Source organism: Ceraceosorus guamensis (genome assembly GCF_003144195.1).
Source record: "Ceraceosorus guamensis strain MCA 4658 unplaced genomic scaffold IE81scaffold_108, whole genome shotgun sequence".
NCBI lineage: Eukaryota > Fungi > Basidiomycota > Exobasidiomycetes > Ceraceosorales > Ceraceosoraceae > Ceraceosorus > Ceraceosorus guamensis.
The window spans coordinates 14,776-39,386 of record NW_020290103.1 but is presented as its reverse complement, the minus strand read 5'-3'; the positions used below and the strand labels follow the sequence as shown (position 1 = coordinate 39,386).

The window sequence follows — 24,611 nt, the reverse complement described above, 5'->3', positions numbered from 1 at the left end:
GCAGAGCACACGATAAGCAAAGCGGGGCTCATCTGATTGCGCACGCTGTCCCCTCTCCCCGCCCCTTCAACTCAAATCGTAGCCTCCGGCGGAAAGCGCAACGACGAGGTCTTGATCGAGGTAAGAGGCGATGCTAACATTATCGTTGAGGCCCTGTGGTGCGGAGTCAAGAAGTGAAAAGGGGGACTATGAGCGCGTTGCCTCCACAAGGCACAAAAGCATACCTTTTTCACAATGTGCGAGGGTTCGCAGCCACACTCACCTTTCTTCTTCGCACCTTCAGACACACGTCTCTGGCCAATTCCAGGGCTCGGGCAGGCTCGAGGGCTCTGAGGGAGACTGTTTTATCCAAGGGGTCGCCCGGTAGGACGGCGTAATGGCTAAAGATTTGTAGACAGAATGCTTGACCTTGCGTCTGCGTTCTGAGGTCCGTCTCGAAACCGTTGGCGTCCAAGACGGGGATGAAGGCCTTGACAGTGACGAGTGGCGAGCCAGGTTTGGGAACATCTTGAGTCACGTGACCTCTCCTGCGCGCCAAGACCGTGTATACCGCCGCGACGCAATCCACTGGAGCTTGCACTTCCACGTAGCAGATGGGCTCCATCAGACGAGGAGTGGCGAGCAGCAGGGCGGCGTAGCATACCCTTCGAGCTGTAGGGATGACTTGTCCTCCTCCTCGATGTATAGCCTCTGGTGCGATCTCGGCGTGAAGGATTCTGAACTTGACGTTCCTGATGGGCTCATCTGCCAGCGGTCCTTCCCTAGTACCCCACTGGAAACCTTGCCGAATAGACTCCCGAATACTGTACAATTGCTTCTTGTCCACTTCGTCTGGCAAGGTATCGTCCACAAGTATGTTCGGACCATTGTCCTCAGGACCAAAGGCCCAGACAGATCGAGATGCCAGCAAATCCCAGTCGTATTGCTACCGACAGGCCAAAGTCGAAAAGGGTCAGTGCTCTTGGCGCAGGACACGAACAAGATATGTTGCTCACCTGCTGCAGATATTTGCCTAGCTCTTTCGGAGGCATCCGTATGTTGATCCGACCTTGTTCAATGTCCTCTGCCAAACCCTTGTCGAGGGGCTCAGCAATCACCGTGATCTTGTTCCTGTCATTCATCGTTGAGATGTTTCCCATGTAAGTCCCCTGCCCACACGCAGACCTCGGCCATCTTATCCGACTCACTTTTTGTTGGGCGTGACCGCATAGCACTTGACGGCGCTCGTCTCGATCACCGTTTCGGCAAAGCGCACAACGGGATCGCTGACCTTGATTTCCATCTCCGCATACAACTTTCTCAAGTCGTGCAGGATGCAATCGAGGTACAGCTCTCCCGTTCCAAGCACGATATGTTCTCCGCTCTCTTCCACCTTGGTGATCGCCAAAGGATAGCTCTTGTTGACCTTTCTCAATCCCTCGAGCATCTTCGGCAGCTCGGAAGGTACGAGGGGCTCAATGGCAATTTTGAGAATGGAGCGAGTGATGTGCGAGATCGGAGCGATGATGTGAAGGTCTTCAAGGGGTACTTCGGCTCCCACTATCGTAGCCGTCTTGGTGATGCTCGAGTCCACGCCTCCAAGTAAAGCCCAGCATCCAGCCGGTATGCCTTCGGCTTCCACAGCATACCGCGTTTCGCTCACCCACACATTCTCGACGGTAGCTAGAGCCATATCCTCATCATCGTCTTGGCTGAACCCTTCACCCAACACCCTCACCCTATCTCCCTTGCGCACGGTGCCGCTCAACACCCTGCCAAACGCTCGAAAACCCTGCGCGTCCGTCGTGGAGTACAACTTCGACACCGCCACGACGAGAGGACCGTCGGCGTTGCAAGTGGTCATGCCTTCGTACAGAGGTCCTTCGCGAGGTCCGACCCAAATACGATCTATCTTACTTTTAGCAGCGTCCAGAGGGCTGGGAACGTTGTCGACGATGATGTCCGTCAAGCCCGTGGCGTTGCCAAAGAATGTGTTGAGCACGAGTCTGAGCAGCGGTCTCACGTCCATCTTGTACACTGCCGGCTTGAAGAAGATTCCCAACCCAGCCAACGTCCTCTTGAGGTCGTCCGAGTCGCAAGAGAGTACCTGCGTGTACATCTTGTAGATGGGTTCCAAGATGAAGTGCACGAAACTCCTCTTGCTCTCCGGATCTGCCGCTCTTCGACTGAAATTGCGACTCTCGGGGGAGTAGTAAATGTTGCCCCAAAGGCGCTTGGCAAACTCTTCGACATCCACCTTGTCAGAATACAGCTTGGCAAAACTCCGCAAGGTGAAGCACCAACCCGTCTGCGTGCTCGCAAAAGCTACGTTGCCGCGCTCGGGTCCTAGACGGCGAGCTGGGTTCTTGTCAAAGCGGGCGATCACATTGTTCACCTCTTCGATGGAATGACGAATCTTGAAGTACGCTTCGCTGGGAGGCAAACGAAGTTCCAAGATGAGGCGGTCCAGCTTGTTGAGGACGAGGACAATGGGTAACCCATCGCGCTGCGGGTTGGACGAACGAGGAGCAAAGGTCTGGTCAGATGCACCTCCCAACTTTTAGATCAAGAATAGCAGCCGCGGCGGCACTCACGATCGCGTGCTCAATAATTTTTTCAGCGCCTATCATAACACCTTCAATGACATCCACGACGAGGACCACGCCATCCGCAGCTCTGGTGCTGGCAGCCACCTCGTCCAGAAAGTTGGGGTGACCTGGCGTGTCTAGCAGATTGACCAGATGCGACTTGCCGCGGGTTGTAGGCAGCACGAGGGACAGAGGAGCGGACTTGAGCGAGATGCCACGCGATCTTGACAGCTCGGAGATGTCCGTATAGCGTTCCTGGCCAAAGGCGGCAACACAACGTCAGCTTGTATGCGTGTATGCGTGCAGGTGGCACGGCACTGGGCCGCTTGCTCGTCTGTCTAGCTGCCTCTACCCTACCTCTTGCTCACCTGCCTGTCCGTGTCGATCGGCATAACATGAGTCTGCTGTACAAGCATGTCCAGCAAGCTAGTCTTGCCGTGGTGCAGGTGACCCGCCACGACGACGTTTCTGACCATTTCAGGGAAATTCATGAGGTTCATCATGAATTCCCTCTCGAACCGCGTCTGCGGCAAACCTTTCTCCTCTATGTTGAATTTCCGCACTTTGACCGGTTCTACGATGGGTTGAGTGAGGGGTTGAGTATCTTCTTCTTGCACCAACGCTTCCACATCTTCGCCGTACACTTCGTTGGCGGAAGGGTAGTACTTTTTGTCTTCGTGCAGCACCACTGCGTTGCTCGCTGACTCGTCGATCCTCATCAGTGCACCGCTCGCACCTGCGCCCGTATCATCTTCGTCCATTGCCTCCTCATCCTCATCGTCGAAGCCGGCTAATGGAGCAGGTGAATCTCCTTGGCCATACCTTCCCCCTGCGCTCGCGCCGGCACCGGCACCGACAGCCGCCTCGCCTCCCCCGTAAGACGAAGCGTCGTCGTCAGAGTCAGAAAGCGCTCCGATATAATTTCCAAACTCGTCGTAGTCGTCCATCTCGAGCTCTCTGCCGCGTGGCGTGAGGTCCGCAAGTGCAAGTGCAAATGCTAGCGCAGAGAAGGGCGCGCTGATGGGTGATTTCACGTCTCTGCCAGCTGTGCTTGGAGATCGGGACGGAAAGGCAAGGATGAAGGCCGGGGCGAGGTGCGATCTACGGGAGAACGGATGTTGGAAGCGGTGTGTGGTATGGTGGTTGAGAGGCGAGTCAAGTGGTCCTCCTAAAGCGCTGCTGTGATCATGTATGAGAGGTGTACGTGCTGCCTGGTGTGCGTCGCTGCGAAGAACCTTGGAATCATGGATCACGTGACAGACCCACATCACTCGTGACCCTGCGCGTCCCCGCAAAAATTCCCAGACGCGCTTCTTGGGCGCAAGCTCGCGGGAATCGAGCGCGCCACTCCTCGTGACTGCTGCATTATCGTCGTTTAAAAGATCATCCTTCATCAGACTCTTATACTCCATTTGCGGAGTTCACAGCTCGAATTCACTTTTCCGTCCTCGACGGAGCCAAATTGGGGCTCTCTGGTATCAACCACGAGCTGACATCTCGAAATGTGATCGGTCCTGGAACGACCAAGAACCGGAAATGACGTTCATGGTACTACGCCACGATTTGCCACTTGACCGTCTCGGTGGAAGGAATGCTTCCAGCGAGAAGCGCTGACTTTGCCATGACCAAAGCCTCATCGCGCCACTCGTTGAAGGCGGCGCTGCGCCATTCTCTCGGTGCCCTCTTGACCGAGACCGTTGAAGTTCGTTGCCTCGTAATGCTTCGAGTGGCGTGATGGTGTTCGACTGATGTATATAAACGTCCACGAAGCTCTTCTGCGTTCCGCGCTCACCCGCCTTGTACGCTGGCACAAGTTTATGAGGTCTCACACTCGCCTTGCCTTCGACTCAGCGCAGTGGTCTCAGCTTGTCGAAGCCTTGCGCAACTTTTCTTTTTCTTCCGGGGCTCCCTGGTTTCCGTCTTGTCACCAGAATGCTGGCTACCCTAGCTGGTCTGCTGGCAGCGACCAGTCTAATTTCGTACAGCACGTTAGCACTTCCTGCCCCGAGCAGACATGCACTCAGCGTCGCGAAAGCTTGCTCAGGCCAAATTTCCCAGGTCGACAATGTTTCTCGACGAGGCCTAGGCCAGGTGCGCAGCAAGCTCCGTCTCCCTCCTCGCGCAGATCGCAGATCGCAGTGCGGCTGAGTCGTCTGCATTTCTCCTTTCACCGCCACACAGAACATTCTGAGTGGTCTGACTAAGGACGCACAATCTTCCACCAGTCACTGGTGGAGAGCGAACGACATTATGCCAAAAGATCCCACCACTGGGATTCGCAAGGTGCATCCGAGCTGGGATTTGCCGGAAGACTACAACGAAAAAGCAGCTCAACGCGAAAAAGATGCAGGCAAAGCGTTGGGAAGTAGCATCGCAGACTTTCGAGAGAGGCTCATTTGGAATGGAGAGGGTAGACCTCCGACCATCAAACAGACGCTGAACGAGCCAAAGCCACCGCCTGAAGACCCAAAACATCGTCACGTCCACGTACCTTCTTCTCGTGAAGAGCTGGAGAGGGAGTGGAAGGATCCTCATCCGGCTTTGCATCCTGTGCACGAGTATCGCAAGTTGACAAGGGACAAGTATCCGGTATTGAGGGAGAGCAAGAGCTCGTCGGATCTGCTGTACAAGGAGCCTACCAAGCCCGGCGAGGTTCCAAAGAACAAAAGAACGGGACTCGACAGGAGCAAGAGCACTTCTGCTCTCATCGACGAGAGTCCGCTCAAGATGCCGAAGGGACGCTTGCCCAGCGATGCAGAGAGAAGGCACAAATTGATGCATCAATTCGTGCAGAGCTACCCTGGCCACATTCCCAAGAGCGTGCAAGATGGTCTCTACGACCATGCAAAGCAGCACGAGGGGCGACTACACTACATGGACGTTGGTCGTCTCTACCTAGAGCATCCAAGCGAAGATCTTCGGGCTGCGAACCGCGTAGTAGGCCACATGGAGCGCTGGACCAAGCACACGAACAACATGTATCCCATCTCCAAACGTATCTGGTCAGACATGCACGATCCAATCCCGCTGACGCGCGACGGTCAGTTCTTCAAGGCTGCAGGCATGCCGAATGGCTGGTCCGTAGAGTATCATAGAGGTGGCCCCGACGTTCAGAAGTACTTGTTAAAGAAAGAAGCTGCAGAAGAGGCCAAAAGGAACAAGGTGCTCACTCCGCTAGAGGAGAAAAAGGAGGCTTTCGATAGACGATTCCCTCAACGGAAAATGTGGTGAAGTTGGCCGGTAAGGGGATGGACAATGTGCTTTGTGGACCAGCTTGTGTTGCATACAGCGGACATTGAGACCTCGACGCAGTAGAGATCTGCTAGTCGCAAGAGAGGCTCCGGGGGCAGAATGAGGGACGAAGGGATGCAAAGAGTCGCTCGCGAAGCCAAGCATTCATCGAGCTGATGCGCATCTCACGCGAGTGTGCGTGAAACCGTTCTGTGCATCGTCTGATCATCTCATCCTCGGCCTTTCGATGCTCGCTCGGTGCAATCACAATGACAATATCCACGTGCCTTGGGCAATTGTCGCCCTGTCGTCGGCAGAAGATTCAAAGCGATTGCTGCTGCACATGGTGCGAGAAATTCGCTCGTCGCGCTGCAGTAAATTGGAATGATCTTGATTCAGCGCATCCCTTTTGCGAGCGGAGTGAACCTCGAAGTCGGCGTTTGTCGCGTACGTATATATTGGTACACGCGCTTTCGGCGCCGGCGATGAAGCATCTGACTCGAGGAGGAGCTCGCAGCTGGAAGGACGTCGCGAACATCGTCCCGTCATTGGAGAGCATGACAGTCGTACTCGTAGTCGAGGACGGTGCACACCCGCCACCAGGGTACTCGAAAGCGGAGGGGTTGTCAAGATCCATCAAATCAATCCGTGAATGGAATGGAAAACATCGTACCCATGACTTGCGGCTCGTGAGTCAGAGAGTCAGAGTCACACAAAAGTTACGCTGCAGCATCGTCGGGCAGCCAGCCAGCCAGCCAGCAGCAGGGCCCCCGCCTTTCACATTTCCGAGGATGACGGCAGAGCCACGTCTTGCACACAACATGCATGCACAGCGGGGAGCGGGAGACGGACCCTCATTCGCGAGTGCGAGTCTTGCTCGTGCGGCTCCCTATAGGGCCCATGCGGTTCCCAGGGAGGGTCATACAATTGCTACGCGCAGCACAGTCATCAGCAGCGCATTCAAGAAAATTGTGCGGGACTGACATGTGCTTGCATGCTATGCATATGAGAGCCTTCTCGCGGGGGAACGCAGTCGAGTGAAGGCGGCGCATATGCAGCAGTAGCAGGAGTAGTAGTAGCAAAGGCGGGTGCTGCTGAGCTTATGCAAGTCGAGTGTTGCGTGTTACTGCTATGGCGATGCTGCTGCTGCTGCTGCTGCCTCTACTCGTGACTGCTATGTATGCATGGATACAATTCAGCAGGGTGCGTGCATGTCGATCGTGCATGTTATTCAAGCAATATAAGCCATCAAGCAGCATGTGGTTCTTGCTTTCGCAGCAACGCATGGCAGCCAGCAGTCGTGCGTGAGTCATGATAAGGTGCGAGAGCGAGACACCGACACGCCGCTCTGGACTGGACTGGTACGTGCCGAGCTCTTTTGCGGCGCCCTCATGACTATGTACCCCCACCATATCCCAACGCGAGCACTTTCAACCCATCTTCGACTCACGATCGATCCTGGATCTTCATTCATGCACTCTGCCACTCGACACTGCGTGGAGGTCTGCTAGGCGGCAATTAACGTGGAAGCGAACGATCACCTCTTACAGACCTATCATTTCATCTGAGCCGCGATGGAGAGGAGTTCCACTCCGCGCGTTTCGCAGCAAGCACGAGGAGCTGGACAGCAGCAACATGTCAAGGATGTCAACGATACGAGCGAGAGCAAGCGTGGATTGGCTGCTGCCGGAATGCTTCGAACACCTTCGCCGCCTGTCGTCAGAGCCTCCTCGCCGAATGCAGGAGGTGGAGGAGCATCCTTGATCTCTTGGATGAAGACTGCTCTCTCTCTGCAAGGGCAAGGGCAAGGCAATCAGCAGTCGCACGATGCTGTTGGCGGCGCCTCTGCTTCTCAGACGGACGCTGCTGCTGCTTTGCCTGCAGCGACACCGCAGCTGGTCGCAATGCCGAAGCAAGAGAGACAGACGGATCGCAGCAACGCGAACAGAAGAAGTGCAGGTCCGCCTGTTCGCAGACCATCCACCATCTCCACCACCTCCTCGGGCGGCAAAAGCTCAACCATGTCGCGCTTGAGCGTGTACGACGACGACGACGACGATGATGATGATGATGAGGAGGAGGAGGAGGTGGAGCTAGGAGAGAATGCAGAGGGCAACTTTCGCCGAAGAACAGGTAGGAGACGTAGGAGCGCAACGACGCAGCAGACGGAAGATAGCGAGGTGGACTCGGAAGCCGAAGAGACTTTTACGCCGTTCGCTCCGGCTTCTATGCCGCCTGCTCTGGTCAAACCGACAGCTAGAGCAGGAGGCACGACGCTCAGCTTTGCCAGAAGCGCTAGCGATGGATCTGACTTTTACAATCAGCTAGAAGCGGAGAAGGAGAGGAGCGCGGGTGCGGGTGCTGATCAAACACCCAGGATACCTGCTGCTGCCGAGAGCGTATCGCACAGCACCAGCGACAGGCATTTGAGCCTTGGTGACGGTGAGTGCGCACAGATGCATGATGTAGAACTGCGATGCGAAGCGATCCTTCTCTCTGGTGCACCTGCAGCGATCACCCATCAATGAAGGGGCCGCTTTATTGGTCCCAATGAGCATCTTTCTCGGACGCGTTCGCGGCCGCGCCATGCTGCGTGCAGCTAGGCTATCATATATAGTCTCGGGCATCAGCTGGCTCTCGCTTGCTGGACAGGCACGGTCAATCAAGCAGCAGATGAGCAAGAGTGATGATTGAACGCTCGAATGCTTCGATCCGCGCGCGTATCCCATCGCTCGCGATGACTCATATGATGCAGCATCGACCAGCAGCATGCTGGTCATCGCGTCCGAGTCTGGCGCAAGCATCAGCCAACGTCACGCATCGGCCATGCAACCCGGCCGTGAGCGGGGCCTGCTGCATGCCGGCCCGATGGCGGAAAAGCTTCGAGGCCGCGCTTCGCCCGAGCAGCCGGCGCAGACTAGCCGACGCGAGATATGCGGGTGCTTGGCGCCGGCTTAATTGAGGCTGATGGGCGCGCGTTGCATCCAACATCAGGGTCAAAGTTTGCTTGGATGGGTGATGATGATGATGATGGTGATGATCGCAGGTGTGCACGTGATGCTGCACCTGAGCACTCTCTCTCTCTCTCTTGCGATCGAGTCACTGCTGATGCTGTGGCTCTCGACTCGCCTGGTGGAAGATGATGCGGCTCACGACTTTTGAGCGCTGTTTTCGTGCTTCGTTATTGCTCCATTTTCAGCACATTCACGATTCTTGATCGAGGTTGCTTGCTTGCTTCATGCTTGGCTGGCTAATGCCTGCGATGAATCCTGCTGGTGCTGTCGCTGTCGCTGTCGCTGTCGCTGTCGCTGTCGAAGCAGAGCCGATTCAGCAGGGCGGGAGGAATGTGAATGCATTCAGACTGACGACCAGGATGTCGGGATGATGCATGCGAGCCTGCCCGCCCGCCGGCAGACCAAATTCGCAGTCAGAGTCACGAGTCTCATCAGTCTCAAGTCGCGTGAGCGCGCATATATGCTGTCGAGAGGACACGCTCTCCTCGAGGCAGGCCCGTGCGTTGGGCGGAGGCTGCTGCATGCTTGGAATCGATCAGCAGCCATCTTTCTATACAGGGCTCGCGCGGATGGCGACATCGAGCTCTGCGGTGCTGGTGAACCGAATGGCACGCACCTGCTGGCAGCATATATATTCGTACGCGCTTGCAGGGTTCTACAAGTGCCCTCGCTGCTGCTGCTTGCCATCAGACGCGCCCACATCATATCGACCACATCATCCTCGCGCTTGCAGGAAATGCGCGCGAGACCAGACACGAGTCAGAGTGTCCTTTCATTTCCACCCGCATGCCACACCTTGACCTCACGGCGCGACTGTCAGAGCTGTCCGCACCCACATCATCGCTGCCACAGCTTGACGAGATAAGGAGCTGACTAAATTCACCCTGATTCTTACCTCTCCTCTGCCTCCCCTGCGCGCCCGATCCGTGCATGACTGCGGCCGTCCGATCCCGCCGTGATCGATACGTACGCTTGCCGACTGCCCGCTTCATCGCGTCTCGTCTCACCACGACGCCAATATACCTGAATACGTCGCATACACCCATCCCTTCTAACTCTTTGCTCTCCGCCTCAACACCATCACCGGCCCATCGTCGTCACTCGCTTCGGTCACGCAACGACGTCGCGCACGTCTTACCACTCCTTCGCCGTCACGCGTGCACGCAATCACGTCATGCCATCCCTCGTCTTTCGTATTCCCGCCATTGTGGCTTCCACCCTCACACTGTCCGATGGCCATCGTATCGCCAATCGTACGACCACCTCGACCGCGCCCGTGCGCGTCGACTACGTCGACTCGCGCGCACAAACATCTCCATCATCGGACGCCTCATCGCTGGTCACTCTGGACGACTCTTCCCAATCCTCTCGCGATGAATTGCTCACGCATCACGCTCGGCCGGTGTTGACGCTCAAAACGCGATGCTCCTTCGACGACGTCTCGACTCGATCGCGCGCCCGCTCGCTTACTCCGCGCCCACCGGATATGCCCGGACATTACGTTCCTTCTCCCATCGATTCCATTTCGGACGTCTGTGGTCGCGCTGCTGCCGTTCCCGCGGGCTCGCTTCATCTGGAACACGTCACACGCGGCGCAGCCCAAGAGACTGGAGAAGTTGTGCGCGATACCACGGAACGCACGCAGTACGCTCCTGCTCTTGTTTTGTGAGTGTGCGGCTACAGGCGAACGCTGGCGCCTGTCGTAAAGTCGCAAGTCGAGCTTTTGGGGAACCCTGCTCACCCACGTGCCTACACTTGCACACGCAGGACACCGCCGGATGAGTTGTCCCCGGTGCAGGAGATGTCACCCATTGCAGGGTGGGTCGAGGACGACAGATTCGAGCCGACACCAGTCGCTGGAAGGCCACCCCGCTCGCCCAATCAAGCCCAGGTCTTGTCGCCATCGCTCGGCACAGCCATGTCCGACCTGACTTCTGCAGGCGGATCGAAAGGAGATCTCGAGACGGACGGCGATGGGGATGGAGAAGCGCTGGAGGATCCGCTCGGTCGGCCCAGAACTCCTGCGCAGATGATGGCAGAAAGGCAGAGCAGGGAAAAGGTGGTGCTGGGCACGCGAGGCGCTAGCATCAGGGAGCTGAATAGCGGGAGCAGACAGCAAAGGCGCGAACGTCAAGCTCGTCAGAATGCTAGCACTCCCAGACCGCATGCGGAGAAGGAAGCGGAGCTGGGTCAAGCCGACGTAGCGAGTGCCACAGAATGGGACGAGAGCAGGAGCAAAACCCCCAAAGCATTTGCTCTCGATAACAAGAGGGGAGCTTCGACGCCCGATTCGGCCCGACGAATTGCGAGCGAAGTTGCGCCTAGCACGCCTTCGACTGCCAATGCGGCCAGCTCCAAGGTAGGTCCTTCTGCCTCGCCCATCACAACTCCTACGCCCCTCGATGCACCTTCGCCGCGCAGAGCTACTAGATTGAACTTCTTTGGCCGCAAGGGCCGGACGCAGGAAGGCAGTGCCGGATCCTTGTTGGCCAGCGTTGCCGGAAGTTCGGGCACCAATTCGGGCCACGGCAGCGCAGTGAACACGGACGACGAAGAGGTTATGGCTTCCACGAGCGACGTTGGCAGTGTTGCAACCCCTCAAACGGCGCAGATGCCACACAGCGCCGCCTCCGGCCTATTCAGTCCACGGACGCCCGGCACTGCAAACTCGCTGAACCGAGCACCAAGCGGGTCGAGTAGTGCGGGATTCTGGCGAATCGGAAGAGGCATGCGCAGGGACGACTCGGCTTCCAGTGCCGTTGTAGGCACAGGCAAAAAGTGGGGCGTTTCGACTCCGAACAGAGTCCCAGAAGCGTCCAGCATTCCTGTGCCTGAAACTCCAAAGACGCCTTCTATCATCACTAGCGATGTCAGCTTCGATGATGCGGCCAGCATCGCCTCGAGAGCTTCCAGGCCTAGACCTTTGAGCGCGGCGGGAAGCTTTGATGGGGCTGCTGCGCAGAGCAGCTGGGGTCGAAAGGGCAGAAAGGAGCGTGGAGCTGTTCCTGCCATCGACGGGCCGAGATTGCAAAAGGTGGGTTTTGGCAAGCGTATGGAGCATCGAGATGCAATCAATCTGCTGACGTGACGTGACGGTCTCTTGACAGGTACGATCGCGCAACAAGCCTTCTAAACAACGCGATTTCGGTCGAATGATGCTCGTACAGGAACTGAATCTGGGAGCAAGCAGTATCACCTCTCCTCCTGGCTCGCGTCGCAACTCGGATGTCGGGGGTCGTCCGGAGCCAAGCAGACAGTCGACGGACAACAGTTCTCTGGGAAGACGAAGTTTGGGTCCCGTCGGCAAGCCGCCGATGCAGCACAGCGACTCCATGACGAGCATGTCCAGCATCGGCGCCTCGGTCCAGAGCCACGCGACCACGGCTTCCTCGACGGCGCAGAGCAACGCGGCTGCGACGTCGCGCAAGCGAGCTACGTGGGCCATGAAGTTTAGCTTGGACGGCAAGTACTTGGCTATTGCTGGGCAAGATACCGTTGTGAGGGTGTATGCAGTGCTGGACACCCCGGAGGCCCGGACAAAGGAGATTGCGGATGCGAGAGCGAGAGCTGCGGCTATGTTGAATGGTCAAGCGACATCCACCAATGCGGGACTTTGTCCTTTCGACGGCAAATTGGGCGCAGCTAGCGCTTCGACTACGAGCTTGGGAACAGCAAATGGAGGCGGTGCTTCGCGACCTGGTTCGCTTCGAACTCGTCCTAGCCTCAACTTCAACACGCCGGGGGGCAACAATGGCGTGCCGGACCTGCCGGTCTTCTCTTCAGAGCCTGTCCGCGAGTTCCGAGGGCACACCAACGACGTGTTGGATCTCTCGTGGTCCAAGGGCGGCTTCCTCTTGTCCGCGAGCATGGATAAGACTGCGCGCCTGTGGCACCTGTCCACGCCCAATCCCCTCGTCAGCTTCGTCCACGGCGATTTCGTCACTTCCGCCTGCTTTCACCCCAAAGACGATCGATTTTTCCTCAGCGGATCTTTGGATGGAAAGCTGAGGCTGTGGAACATACCGCTGAAGAGGGTGCAGTGCTCTCAAGAAGTTCCAGGACTGATCACTGCTTGCGCTTTTACCCACTCTGGCGCAACGGCTTGCGTCGGCACGTTTGCGGGCGCGGCTCTCTTCTACAATACCGATGGACTCACATATTCTAGCTCCATTGCCGTTCGTTCGCCCTCTGGCAAGAACGCAAGAGGTGGACGGAAGATCACGGGCATCGAACCGATTGCGAGCGACGGAGCCTCGGGAGAGAGGGTGCTCATCACTTCCAACGAGTGAGTGACGGAAACGGCGAGCACGGTGCCCGAGCGCCGATGATTTGACTCTAGAGAATTCTCTTTTTCCCGCCGCCGTGCTACAGCTCCAGAATCCGCGCTTACAATCTGCGCGATAAGTCCATGTCGGCCAGGTGGAAGGCCAACAAGACGTATAGTAACAGGACCAGCCGTGAGTGTGACTTCTTGCTCGATCGGAAATCTGCGCGACGCTAATACATTCAATCCAACCCCCACGCGTCCATCATTGCAGAGATCCGTGCTAGCGTAGCGGATGATGGCACGTTCGTCGTAGCTGGTTCCGAAGCTGGTGCTGAAGGCGGCCTGGTGCATGTTTGGGATGTGGGCGCTCAGGCGGGCGACTCGAGATCCCCAGTGCCCGGCACTCCGCTCAGCATCAAGTCTCCAAAGAGCGCCACCACATCTCTAGCACCTTCTGCCGACTCTGTGTGCGAGTACTGGACAGCGGGCGCAGGCACAGTGACTTGCGCTCTGATGGCTCCGCTCAAGACCAACGCGCTGCTGGTGTGCGCCGAAGATCCGATCGCTTCGGATGCGGCGCGCAGGAAAGCCGATCCCACCTCTTTTGCAGCTGCGCCCTTCTCCGCTGGACTGTTTGGTCTCACCAGCCCAAACACGGTCAGCAGCGTCGTTGGACAGAGCCATGTCAGTCCCAATCACGATAGACACTGCCGCATCATTGCCAGTGTGGACGAGAGCGCAGTGGTGAGGATTTGGAGGAGCGACACGCACAATGTGATCAGGTGCTGAGCGCGCCCGCCCCCCACCCCGCCATGAGGCTCATTGTGGCGGGCGTGTCGGCGCGCCAGCCACAGTCACGTCGAATCGGGTCGAGTCGAGTCGAGTGGAGTCGAGCCCATCGGCACGTACTTTGCCCCCATTCCAAGTCACGCGAATGCCTGCGCGCAAAAGCAACTCTGCGATGCCGCCCGCCCCCCTTCTCTCTCTCTCTCTCTCTCTCCCCGAACATGCTCTTTCTCACCCCTCTCCGTTGCTCGATCTCTCGCACTTTGATTCCCCCCCCCTGCTCTGGGCCTCACGAGCTCGTACTTGTGGGGGAAAAATTTTGGAAACTTGATGCATGCCATCTCTTCTCTTGACCCTACTACCCTGCAAGTGCGTGCGTGTGGGCGTGCGTGCGTGCGTGCGTGCGTGCGTGCGTGCGATGCGATGCGATGCGATGCGAGGATTGGGGGGAACAGAACATCGTGTAGCGTGTGACAAAGTGACGCATCGGGGGCAGCATCACATCACGCTTCCTTTGGAGGAAAGGTAGCAGTGCCTTGACAAGGCCTGTTGAGCGTCTCGATGAAGTGTTCGGCTGTGCGCAGACCTTTGAGATGGTGAAAGGTGCCGGTCAATTCTTTCGGCAAGCCTAGAGCTGGGGAGAGCGTGAGCGAAGCTCGCACTGGGGGCAAGATGAGAGGGAGAATGAGTGAGAGCCCAAAAAGTTAGGGTGGGGGGGGGGGGGGGGGGGGGGGGGGGGCAACGATATTCCCCGGCAAGGCAGACACCGATTGGGCCAAATTCCCAGTAAAGAGAAATTCCCCCCCCCCTTGCTCCATCCGTTGCGCTCCGTTCTCCACTTACATAGGTGCACGTGTCGCTCTTGGAGTTGGTGTAGCCTTGCTGAGCAAAATCGCTAAATACGCTCAAGCCAAGACCATCGTCTTGTTGGCTGATGGGCGTAAGCTTGAAATCGAACAGAGGTTCCTTGAGGATGCTAGCTTGAACCACTGTGGAACCTATTGTCCCTGCGCTTCCCGCTCTGATGCCCAAAGCTTGGTTCGAGGGATTGTACAGACCAGCCTTGACCTGCTCTCCACTGAAAAAGGCTCCAGGCAGGCCGAGAGGCGTGCTACGAAAAAAAGCCGGGGGGGCGGAGCATGGAATCACATTTGCGCAAAATGTGAGAAGTAGCTCGGGAGCCGAGGAGATGCCCCGGATCAGACGATTGACTCACAGATTCAAGACATTGACCACGTGAAAGGAGAAGGGCGTCTTTCCATCTGCCGATCTGTCCGTCCAGGGCACCTGATGCGGTCGACGTGTTCGCACCCCGCACGCCCGCAAACCGTTGAAAGGACAAAGATTTCAGTCTCTCTCTCGAACCCACCCCCCTTTTCTTTTGGGGGGAGTGGGGGGATCTCGGAAAGCGTACTCACGCAGATGCGACTGGTGTAAAAGTCTCCAACGCCACTATTGTACTGCTTGATGTCCTGAGAAAGGCCAAATTGCAGGACGATGGGCCACTGATCCGCTGCTAGGCCGGGTACGGGATGCGTGGGCAAAAGCTTTTCGTTTGCGGGCAAGAGCGACTGAGCGACTGATTTGGATGTCGGAATGATCTGCCCGCGTGCGCGTGTGTCGCAGTTGTCAGCATGCTTTCCCGCACAAACACTTTACCAAGACACCCCCGCCAGACATTTGTACGGTCGTTGGACAAACCCCCTCCCCCCCCCCCCCCCCCCCCCCCCCCCCCCCCCCCCCCCCCCCCATCCATGCGACAATCCGCCCAGCCTTCCTGACTCACCACCACAGTCCCATTGTATCGCACAGTGATCTCGTTGGGGTAGGAAGCTGCCAAAAGGTTGGTACCGGGAAAGCGAGTGACGGGTATCAGACCACGAAGGATGGAGAGATCCCTCTTCTCTTGCTGCTGCGCATGCAACCTGTCGGCCTCGCTCGCCTTGGCACTTGCTGCTGGTGCAGCAAGAGTTGGAGCTGATGAGAGCGCGAGTGTGGCCAGCAGCAGCAGCAGCAGCAGCAGCGGCGGCAGCGGCAGAGAGCCGATTATGATGCGCAGCTTCATGACTGGGCTCGCTGGGAGTTGCATCGGTGAGGATGGCAGTTCGTGCGAGGCACAAGGCTGATGACGATCGTTGGGCGGGTTGTGAGATCGATGGTGCAATTTGCGCAGGACGGTGAATCCTGTGCCTGTGCACGTGGGTTTCTGTACAGTCAAAAGGGAAGTTTCAAAAGAAAAGGAAAGCATCAGCCAGCCAGCCTCTCCCCAACTGGCTATTCGAAAACTCGTGACTGGATGTCATCTGCCGCAACTCACGCTCTGCTGCTGACTCGATCGCGATGCGAGAAGGATGGTGAGATGAAGCATTGAAGCTTCGCGTACGTAGGCTGACCGGCGCGGTGCTTCAATCGTTGCAAGCCAATAACATATATGCTGCATATGGCGCAGGAGATTTCGCGAGGCTGTGCACCACTGTGCGCGCCTTTTCAACGCCGCGCGCCCGCCCGCCCTTCTCGCGCCGCGGCGGACATCGAATTTGTAATTGCACGCGTTAAACAAATTGCGGATCTTCAATTGTGAATTGGTTTTGTCCTGCTGCATGGATCGCTCGATCAGCACGTATATACGCGATCGACTGATCCGCTAAATGGCGTGTTACGTACACCCATGCACACTCGCGACTACATAGCTCCCCTCTGCTGCGCCCTGCCTGCCTGCCTGCTGACGATCTCTGGTCCATTTGAGAATGGTGAATGTACGCTCCGCTTCCTTATGCCATGCCACCCTCAGCTTATTCACGTGGTTGTGGGGTTGGTCCATCCTGCCACTCAAGACTCATGACTCAAAGTGGGCAGGCAGCCATGCATGCAGGCTGTGTTCGATGCATGGGCATTATCGTGATTATGGGGTGCTGCTTATGGGCGCGGGCATAATAGGCAAGCGCCACAGAGGAGGGGGGCAATTCATGTGAACTGTACAAGTGGGGGGGTGGGGGTGAAGGAAATTTCGCGCATGACATCGAGTCCAGCAAGGAAGGGCAAAATAAGCGTCCTCCGGGATGAGCGCCTCCGGGGGGCAAGCATCATCAGTCGAACAGAGCGCATCAGTTGAACAGAGCAGCGATGCCGATCTCCGAGTCGAACATCTCGTCGGCGCTGTGACTAGCCCTCGGCACGAGCTGCCAGCTGAAAGCAGCAGGATCTTGCCCGCCATTCTTCCTGTTGACATGCTTTCGAAAATTCTCTGCCCTTTCTTGCCGATTATCGCCTTGCGCGACAGCTGCAGGTCTCTTATCGATGCTCTTGCTCTCGCTCACCCCCTTGTTGTCCAGCGCTCCGTTCAAAAAACGCACCGTCCTTGCTGCAAATCGCTCAAACAGCTCCTCGGGACTCTTTGAAGCGTCGGCATAAAACCCGAGCTTCTGGCCGATGCCGTCGAATCCATACTTGTACTCATTCTGACCTTTGAACGCTCCTCCGTCCCTGTCCTTGACGGGCCGATCGTTGTCGAAGTACAAGTAGCTGGACGGATTGGCCACTACCCAGGATGTCTTTAGACCGGAAACTTGCTTGCCGAGGATGGCATGGCGGAGCATGAGCTGCGAGCCCATCGAGTGACCTGCAAAGGTGATGGACTCCAAAGCGGGATAGAGGTTCTTGTCGGTAAAGTGATGTCCGATGGCATCGATGATATCAAACGTCCCAATGGCATTGCCAAGAGGGAACAAGATGCCTTCTCCACTTCCCCAACCGTCGCCTTTCCAGATGCACAGATCACCATCCGCAGCCGTCTCGCCGTCAGCACCGTTGAACTGGAAAAGGAGCGATGGTATGCGAGTCAGCTGAGCACAATGCCATGCCATCAGCAACAGCAGCAGCAGCAGTGTTCCCACGAGAAATTCACAATCTTTGGAGCCACAATGGCGATGTTGCTCTTGCCGGATGTTTTTAACGCGCTCTGCACAGCTTTGAAAGCGTTGTTGGCGTCACGCTCTGCGGCACGAGCGGCGCAAACATCCGTCAGCGATTTGCGCCACGCGCCTTGAAAGAAAGCGCAGCGGACACTCACGATGACCATGCGCAACGACGACGACCTGTCTGGTCTGCTCGCCCGGCGCATCATCGCCTTTGGAAATGTACGTATCGATCTCGAAGCTTCCTGCACCGCCAGGTCGAGGAAAGGTAAACTTGGCAATGTTGGCGCCAGAGACTAAGGGGAGAGGACCGAGGGAGAGAACTTTTTGAGCTGCTCGAGCTTCGCTTGCGACCATGCAGAGCGCTAAAAAGGACATCAAGATGGTCGTCGGCAAAGCGCAGAGAACCAAGGTGCTGCGTGCGCATGATCTCCTCCTTCTCGCTCGCATCGGCAAGAAGAAGAAAGGGTCGCACGCGTTCAAAAAGGCGCCAAGACAAAGAGAAGAGATGGTGTGCAATGTCGACCAGCGAAAGTGTGTCGAGAAAGATGAAAGGGTGTGCACGAAAGCGAAAGGGAAGGGGAGCAGCGAGAAAAGCATAGCAGCATCCTCACCCTCTTCTAGACCGCGCTCGTTGCCCTTTGCAAAGCAAGAGTCGTCTTTCGACTTGGCCAACATCTTGCGCGACCTGCCCTGCTGCTGCTGCTGCTGCTGCTGCTTCTTTCCCTGCCCTTCGCTTGGGTACGCGGGTTCAATGTGCTTGTTGCTTGTGCAAGGCCAGCACATCTTCGCAATCGTTTCGACGTTGCTTGCTTGCCGAGCTGAGGGGGGTGATGCGACTGAGATGTATGCGCGTTCTTTGATCAGGGCAGAGCCGCAGGAAGTGGGCGGAGAGAAGAGTTTGGGGATAAGCGTAGAAGAGATGTGTTGATGCGTTTATAATACAAAAGTGTGGATCGAGGTCGAGTGAAGAGCTATGGAGCAGGGCCTGCCCCATGAGTAATGGACCGTTGGGTGTCCGTTGGCGGAGGAGGGTGCAAGGGGATCATGTAGAAGCGAAGGAAAACGTTGAGAGGGATGCGAGGACTCACCGGATGGAAAGTGGATCAAGAATCGACGCGTGTCTATATACCTGCACACCGGCCAGCAAGCAGCATCATCAGCATCAACATCAGCATCTGCCTCTACCTTCCATGGAAGGATCGCGGGATTCAGCAGAGGGGGGCCCCACTCGAAGCAGACGAACATCAGTCATGTGGTCGCGTCTTGATGGCCAAGCAAAGACAAGATCGAGGGAGAAGCATGCATGGCTGATTGCACGCACGCACGCACGCATGCATGCATGAAACGGACGTCACCGGACCGCATGCCAATGTGCAACGTATATATGCGACATCAGCCCTATAGCAGACAGACAGACAGACAACCAGCAGCCTTCATGGCGGGACTGACACTGTACGGTACAGACCGGCGGACGTACGTTGCATGCATGGGCGGATCTGATGCTTGCTTGCTTGCTTGCTTGCTTGCTTGCTTGCTTGCTTGCATGCGCGCCTACCTTGGCGTCTCGAGCACCGGCCATTCATGCGCGCATGATCGACCGCTCAATCGGCCGAAAGGAGACATCGCAGCGGTAACGTGACGGCGCATTCTCATCAGATCGAAGCAATCGTGAGTGAGCTCGGTCTGTATGCACTCCATCACGATTGCAAGTACGCGAAATTCCAACGATTTCATCGGCGAGAAGGCGAGTATTTGAATGAATGAGCGCATGGTCGACTGACTCACTCCAGCCCACGCACTCGTCGGCCGGCGGAGCAGAGTCCAACAACGGCTGCTGGATGCGTGCATGCATGCATGCATGCAAGCTGCAGCTGGGCGCTGCATGATCGGCGTCGCAATAATACAAGGTCCTGATGCTTCACTGGATCCTACCACAGAGTCACGAGTCACGAGTCACGAGTCACGAAAGTAAAGTCACAGTCGTGATTGATTGTGAGTCAAGAATGAGCGACCATGGCACATCGCGCGCGTATGTTCAAATATGGCGTCGTACTCTTACTCCTGAACCAGAACACTTCTTCATACATGCGGCACCTGCCCGCAGAGAGTCCCGATGGTGCTCAGCAGCAGCAGCAGCATTGACGAGTCTCAAGTCGAATCAATCTCATTCGAGATGCTGTCGCAGACTGCGATCGTGATTCCCATCGTGCGGGGGCGCCCCCACGTCGTGTTCTGCTCTGCCTTTTGCCTTGCGGAGAGAGTAAGCCTTTTGATCGGTGTGCGACGAATCTCTCAGCGTGCGGGATGAGCAAAGAAGTGCACGGCATGGTGGACAAGCGCGCCCTAGTTCGGGCAAGTGACGCATTCTCGCTTGACCACGCGGTTTTCTCGACCGCGGCCAGGCAATGACCGAACCACGACGTGCAAAAAGAGACAGCCGAGATACCTCAAACTTGAGTGCGGGGAGAGAAAGAGGCAGGGAGACTAGTCGACGAGGCATGGCATGAATCAAGTATCATGATTGCAGTATCGCCAAGCCCAGCTTTGAGGGCTGGGCGGGCAGTTCAAGACACCAGTCCTTGCAGCGTAGCATAGCCCTGCGCCCGTGGGAAACGTAGCACATTCTAGCCCTGCAGCACTCACCAAAGCTCTTCATGCCAGTTGTCAGTCGTCGTCGTCGTCGCATAGCAAGACGCAAGCGGGGAGGCATCAGCCAATCACGGACCTGCTCTGACACTTGACTCACCTGGTCGAAGGTACGAGCATACATGCGTCCAGGATGTCGTGCAATCAGGCCCCCCCAGCATGCACATTGTTTTCCGATTTGCTGGTATCGATGCTCTCGAGAGGGGTGTGCGAGAATTCGCATCCGCTTAGTCGCCATTCTCGAATCCCTGGCCCCCTACCGCACGATGAAGAAGCGCTCAAGTCCATCGTGAAAGGCTTGCGTTTTCGAGGGGAGCATTTCCTCCACGCCTCGAGCGAGAAAGCCAAGCGGGGGCGTGGTTGCGCAACGTGTCCGTGGAACGGTATCAAAGGCGGATATCCGATGGCGCCGCGCGCTGCTTCGTGTCTTGCAGAACGTCCCGCGAGCTGACCCTTGACCAGCTCGAACGATTTCGCATGCCTCGAGAGTCCGCATTGGTCAAGGACCATAGATCGCAACGCACCCAGCGTTCGGCTGAGCAGCCAACAGAGCGGAAGACGATTTGCGCGATCCGGCCGCTCATCGATCAACGTACTGAACAATTTGGATGAATGACCCGGCCTGCTTATGCAGCGCCGACGTCCCCGGTAGTCGTGAGCAGGATTCAGAGGAATCAAAGAGCATGTCCTGATTGCGCCAATCGATTCAAGTTCGTCCAAGGTACGCGCGCGCCGCCAGCATTCTTGGCGGGAGAGGGCGGGTGCGGGGGGGCAGATCGATCAGCCATCAGCCATCGCAATCCACTGTTCATATGCTCCGATTCACGGTTCCTTCGAGAATTGGCCGGCCCATCCTGATCAAAATTGACCCAAGAGGGGCGAGCTTCTGGATGCAGCACAAGCTCGACCAAAAAGAATGCCATGATCGACTTATTTTTTTTTTTCCTTTCTAGAGGCAGATCGAGCTGGAAACCTTCCAGAAGGGGGCGCGATAAAGGGCGCGGGGCCCAGGGCAGACCAGGCCCAAGCAAAAGTATGCACGTACCGCAAGCGTCCTTGCAGCTCTTCAACATTGGCATGCGGGAACGAGGAAGCGTAGAAGAATGCGCCCTATCCCTCCCGCGCAAATTCCAGAAAAAAGGGGAAACCTTTTTTGCCTTTTTCGCAGTTCCGCTCTGCGCTGTCCATACCACATCCGGGGTTCCGATAGCAACGTAGATCAAGGACAATGATTCCTTATCGCTGGCCTGCTAGCTGGGCCTCGCTGTTCGACAAGCGCATACTTCTCCATCCACGTCCGTGGCGCCCTTGCCGTGCGTCAAGTGTCCAGTCCCGTTCCCAGTGCCAGTGCCAGTGCCAGTGCCAGTGCCAGTGCCACAAACGAATAAAGGGGGAGAGAATCACAATCGAGTTACATCTTGTTCCCCCACGTGCGCCTTTTTTCTTTTCACCTTCAGCCATCATCCAGGCCCGACCAGTCAACAAGACAAAGAACAAGATGAACAAAGAAGAAAAAAAAAACAAAAAAACCGGTAGTGAGCCAGTCCGAGTCCATTTCCGATCAGGTCCGTCCGTTCGCTCCGTCTACCTCGTCCAAACGTATCCTTTCACCTAGCCTCGTCCAGTCAGCGTGGCCTGCCGTTAGATTGAGAAAAAAGGACCCTGTCCAGACCTTGGAGCACAGGAGAAAAACAGAAGATGTGATTTTTTTTTTGGGGGGTGGGGTTCGTAGCGGACCGATTCTTCCTCTTTGGGGGAAGGGGGGGGGGGGTGGAAATTTCCGCTTCGGATGCGCGTTCTCTGTTCAGGGCCATCCACGTCAACACGAGATTGCGAGATGAATCCATACACTTCTGTCGTAGAGTTTGGGTTCGCAAATCCTTCCACGCGCTTCCACTCCTGCGCCTTTGGCACCGACGTGAAATTCGCTTCACGGAGAGGTCCATCCACCCTCTTCTCCTATCGTATACTACGTGCGACAGATTCAAACCTAGTCGCGGTAGCGATCATCCTCTGGAGCGTCGCGAGCCGAGGCGCTGCGATAAGCGGCGGGGGAGCGGTCTCGGCTATCATCGCGGGCACGACGAGGCGCAGGGCTTCTAGAGCGACTGTCAGCACGGCGTCGAGGAGCAGGCGAGCGGGAACGTTCGCGCTCGCGCTCTCGCTCGACGGGTGCAGGTCTGCTGGAACGACCCCCATCGCGATCGCGATCGCGTTCCGAGCCTCGAGGTTCCGGAGCAGGGGCAGGGTCCACGCGAAGCTTGTTTCCGCGCAGCTCCATACCTTCGATCTTGTCCAGAGCGCGCTCCATATCCTCGCGCGAATCGTACTCCAGGATACCCTCGTCCGGACGAGATGGGTCGACATCGGCAAACGAAATGTGTCCCGCTTCGCGACCCACGTCCTTGAGATCTTGCCAGGAAGTGTTGGCTGGCAAATTGGAAACGATGACGCGGTAATCGCCTGCGTAGTGTCGATGTACGGAGTTCAAAGATTCAGTCGTGAACAATCTGCGATCAGCGATGCCAAGCGTACTCACCGCGACGAATGCGAGGTTGGCGAGGCTGAGGGCCGTACGGGTCGAAACCGTAACCACCACCGCCGTATCCTCCACGCGGTGGGTATCCACCACCATAGCCGCCTCGTCCACCACCATAACCGCCGCGCCCACCACCGTAAGCGTAAGGATCATGATAGCCTCCGTAGCCACCGCGACCACCGTAGCCACCTGGATATCCGTATCCGCTGGCACCTTGGTATCCGCTCGTGTAGCCTCCAGGAGGACGCGGTACTTCGCTGCGTGGACGAGCTTCCTTTGCGATTTGCACAATGAGGCTGTTGCATTGCAGAGAAGCGTCGAGTCAGCGCAACGAAACGCCGAATGGGAGGAAATGATGGCCAAGCTTTGCCTCACCGATCTCCCATGAAGCTCTTTCCATCAAAGTCCTGAGGATGCGATGCGCGGGAAAAGGGAGTGCGGGCCGGGGTCAGGAGACGCGCCCCGCCATGCGGCGCACACGCTCCACGACTCACCTTGACCAGGTCATCCGCATCCTGACCACTCTCGACCTCCATGAAGCCAAAGGAGCCCATCTGTGTGCGCACAATCCAGCACGATGAGCTATCTGTCAGCACACCCCGGCACCATTACGCGCCTCGAACTCGTGGCGGGCCATGCATCCATGACGCACCAGACGTATATCATTGATCTTTCCATAACCCTTGAACAGATCCTCCAGGTCTCCTCGACTGCGTGAGCAGCAAAGAGGGATTTCAAAGGCGAGGGGGGCAAGTGGGGTGATGAGCTCGAGACACCCGTGATCAAAGATGGACTACAAGATGCGCACAGCATCGCACCGCACCGCACCGCCACTCACCGCACATCGGGAGAGAGGTGGCCGAGATAGATGCGCTTTCCTCCAGACATGATGTCCAAAGGGGGTTGATGGATGGTGATGTTGGAGCGACGTGTGTAATAAGTTTACCCTGTTCGCATTGGGTTCTGTGTCGTTGTGGTGGACGGCAAGCACGAAGTGTGGGGGGGGGGAGGGGGAACGAAGAATGCGCAAATGCACGGGCGCGCGAAGATCTGCTCCAACGCGCCGTGCAGAGCCCGCCGAGACCCGCCCGCCCGCCCATCCGTGCAAGGCAGACAGCGCACACATTAAGCAAGCAAGCTATAGCATATGCAGCGAGCGACCTGCTGCTGCTGCTCATTCATGACACCGCGCCGCGCGTACCGCAAGCAAGTCACAGCGACCGCCACCCGTCGACTGCAGCGGAGCCATGCACCCACGTGTCGCAATTTTGAATCGTGAATCGAAAATTGGTCCTGGGTATCATGCGTTGCATGATCAGTGCGAGTGCGGGTAGCAGATCACGTGACATGAGAAGCAAGGATCGCTTTCTCGCGCGCGCGCGCGCGCGAGCGCGTCTCTCACCGGGCGCGGGTCGCGATCGATCGAGTTTGCCTTGTTCGTGTTGGTTGAAAGTCTCTTTGTTAAATTACTGTACAGTACGTGCCAGGAGTCTGTCTCCTCGACCCGGCCCGTAGAGCAGCTAGCTGGGCCGACACGAACGCTTGAGAGCTTGCCCTTCTGCCCCCCCCCCAGAGAATGCAAATTCAATCATTCGGTGGCTATGATGAGAAATGGGAGATGCTCGATGAGCGCATTTACCGTTG

General features: G+C 57.0%; 9 protein-coding genes across 9 annotated transcripts; 4 read left to right on the top strand and 5 right to left on the bottom strand.

Moving 5' to 3' along the window:
• Nucleotides 1–6: 6 nt before the first annotated feature.
• IE81DRAFT_368990 (P-loop containing nucleoside triphosphate hydrolase protein) lies at nucleotides 7–3,720 on the bottom strand. Its single transcript, XM_025517197.1, has 6 exons — nucleotides 2,936–3,720; nucleotides 2,574–2,822; nucleotides 1,188–2,485; nucleotides 996–1,110; nucleotides 263–925; nucleotides 7–153 (listed from the first exon to the last, which is right to left on the bottom strand). Exons 1-6 carry the CDS (start codon nucleotides 3,512–3,514, stop codon nucleotides 67–69), a joined length of 2,991 nt encoding a protein of 996 aa, XP_025366731.1. The 5' UTR covers nucleotides 3,515–3,720; the 3' UTR covers nucleotides 7–66.
• Nucleotides 3,721–4,359: 639 nt separating this feature from the next.
• Nucleotides 4,360–6,109, top strand: IE81DRAFT_368989 (hypothetical protein). Its single transcript, XM_025517196.1, has 2 exons — nucleotides 4,360–4,658; nucleotides 4,749–6,109. Exons 1-2 carry the CDS (start codon nucleotides 4,500–4,502, stop codon nucleotides 5,796–5,798), a joined length of 1,209 nt encoding a protein of 402 aa, XP_025366730.1. The 5' UTR covers nucleotides 4,360–4,499; the 3' UTR covers nucleotides 5,799–6,109.
• An 820-nt stretch (nucleotides 6,110–6,929) lies between these two features.
• Nucleotides 6,930–8,326, top strand: IE81DRAFT_332250 (hypothetical protein; the record flags this gene model as incomplete). Its single annotated transcript, XM_025515307.1, has 4 exons — nucleotides 6,930–7,001; nucleotides 7,077–7,098; nucleotides 7,683–8,240; nucleotides 8,283–8,326. The coding sequence occupies 4 exons, from the start codon at nucleotides 6,930–6,932 to the stop codon at nucleotides 8,324–8,326; spliced, it is 696 nt and encodes a 231-aa protein (XP_025366729.1).
• Nucleotides 8,327–9,986: 1,660 nt separating this feature from the next.
• On the top strand, nucleotides 9,987–13,868 carry IE81DRAFT_350058 (WD40 repeat-like protein; the record flags this gene model as incomplete). The annotated part of the gene is made up of 5 exons (XM_025516477.1): nucleotides 9,987–10,477; nucleotides 10,580–11,846; nucleotides 11,920–13,097; nucleotides 13,184–13,269; nucleotides 13,351–13,868. The coding sequence occupies 5 exons, from the start codon at nucleotides 9,987–9,989 to the stop codon at nucleotides 13,866–13,868; spliced, it is 3,540 nt and encodes a 1,179-aa protein (XP_025366728.1).
• Nucleotides 13,869–14,493: 625 nt separating this feature from the next.
• Nucleotides 14,494–15,930, bottom strand: IE81DRAFT_332248 (hypothetical protein; the record flags this gene model as incomplete). Its single annotated transcript, XM_025515306.1, has 5 exons — nucleotides 14,494–14,526; nucleotides 14,709–14,976; nucleotides 15,082–15,152; nucleotides 15,284–15,466; nucleotides 15,652–15,930. The coding sequence occupies 5 exons, from the start codon at nucleotides 15,928–15,930 to the stop codon at nucleotides 14,494–14,496; spliced, it is 834 nt and encodes a 277-aa protein (XP_025366727.1).
• Nucleotides 15,931–16,954: 1,024 nt separating this feature from the next.
• Nucleotides 16,955–18,988, bottom strand: IE81DRAFT_326401 (hypothetical protein). The gene is made up of 4 exons (XM_025514805.1): nucleotides 18,394–18,988; nucleotides 17,935–18,075; nucleotides 17,770–17,858; nucleotides 16,955–17,677 (listed from the first exon to the last, which is right to left on the bottom strand). Exons 1-4 carry the CDS (start codon nucleotides 18,563–18,565, stop codon nucleotides 16,970–16,972), a joined length of 1,110 nt encoding a protein of 369 aa, XP_025366726.1. The 5' UTR covers nucleotides 18,566–18,988; the 3' UTR covers nucleotides 16,955–16,969.
• A 236-nt stretch (nucleotides 18,989–19,224) lies between these two features.
• IE81DRAFT_17288 (hypothetical protein) lies at nucleotides 19,225–19,476 on the top strand. The gene has a single exon (XM_025510640.1). The coding sequence runs from the start codon at nucleotides 19,269–19,271 to the stop codon at nucleotides 19,419–19,421; it is 153 nt and encodes a 50-aa protein (XP_025366725.1). The 5' UTR covers nucleotides 19,225–19,268; the 3' UTR covers nucleotides 19,422–19,476.
• Nucleotides 19,477–20,427: 951 nt separating this feature from the next.
• Nucleotides 20,428–21,862, bottom strand: IE81DRAFT_17286 (hypothetical protein). The gene is made up of 2 exons (XM_025510639.1): nucleotides 21,255–21,862; nucleotides 20,428–21,171 (listed from the first exon to the last, which is right to left on the bottom strand). The coding sequence occupies exons 1-2, from the start codon at nucleotides 21,505–21,507 to the stop codon at nucleotides 20,573–20,575; spliced, it is 852 nt and encodes a 283-aa protein (XP_025366724.1). The 5' UTR covers nucleotides 21,508–21,862; the 3' UTR covers nucleotides 20,428–20,572.
• Nucleotides 21,863–22,145: 283 nt separating this feature from the next.
• On the bottom strand, nucleotides 22,146–23,920 carry IE81DRAFT_326398 (hypothetical protein). The gene is made up of 6 exons (XM_025514804.1): nucleotides 23,806–23,920; nucleotides 23,620–23,677; nucleotides 23,462–23,521; nucleotides 23,343–23,374; nucleotides 22,968–23,263; nucleotides 22,146–22,891 (listed from the first exon to the last, which is right to left on the bottom strand). Exons 1-6 carry the CDS (start codon nucleotides 23,853–23,855, stop codon nucleotides 22,419–22,421), a joined length of 969 nt encoding a protein of 322 aa, XP_025366723.1. The 5' UTR covers nucleotides 23,856–23,920; the 3' UTR covers nucleotides 22,146–22,418.
• Nucleotides 23,921–24,611: the final 691 nt, after the last annotated feature.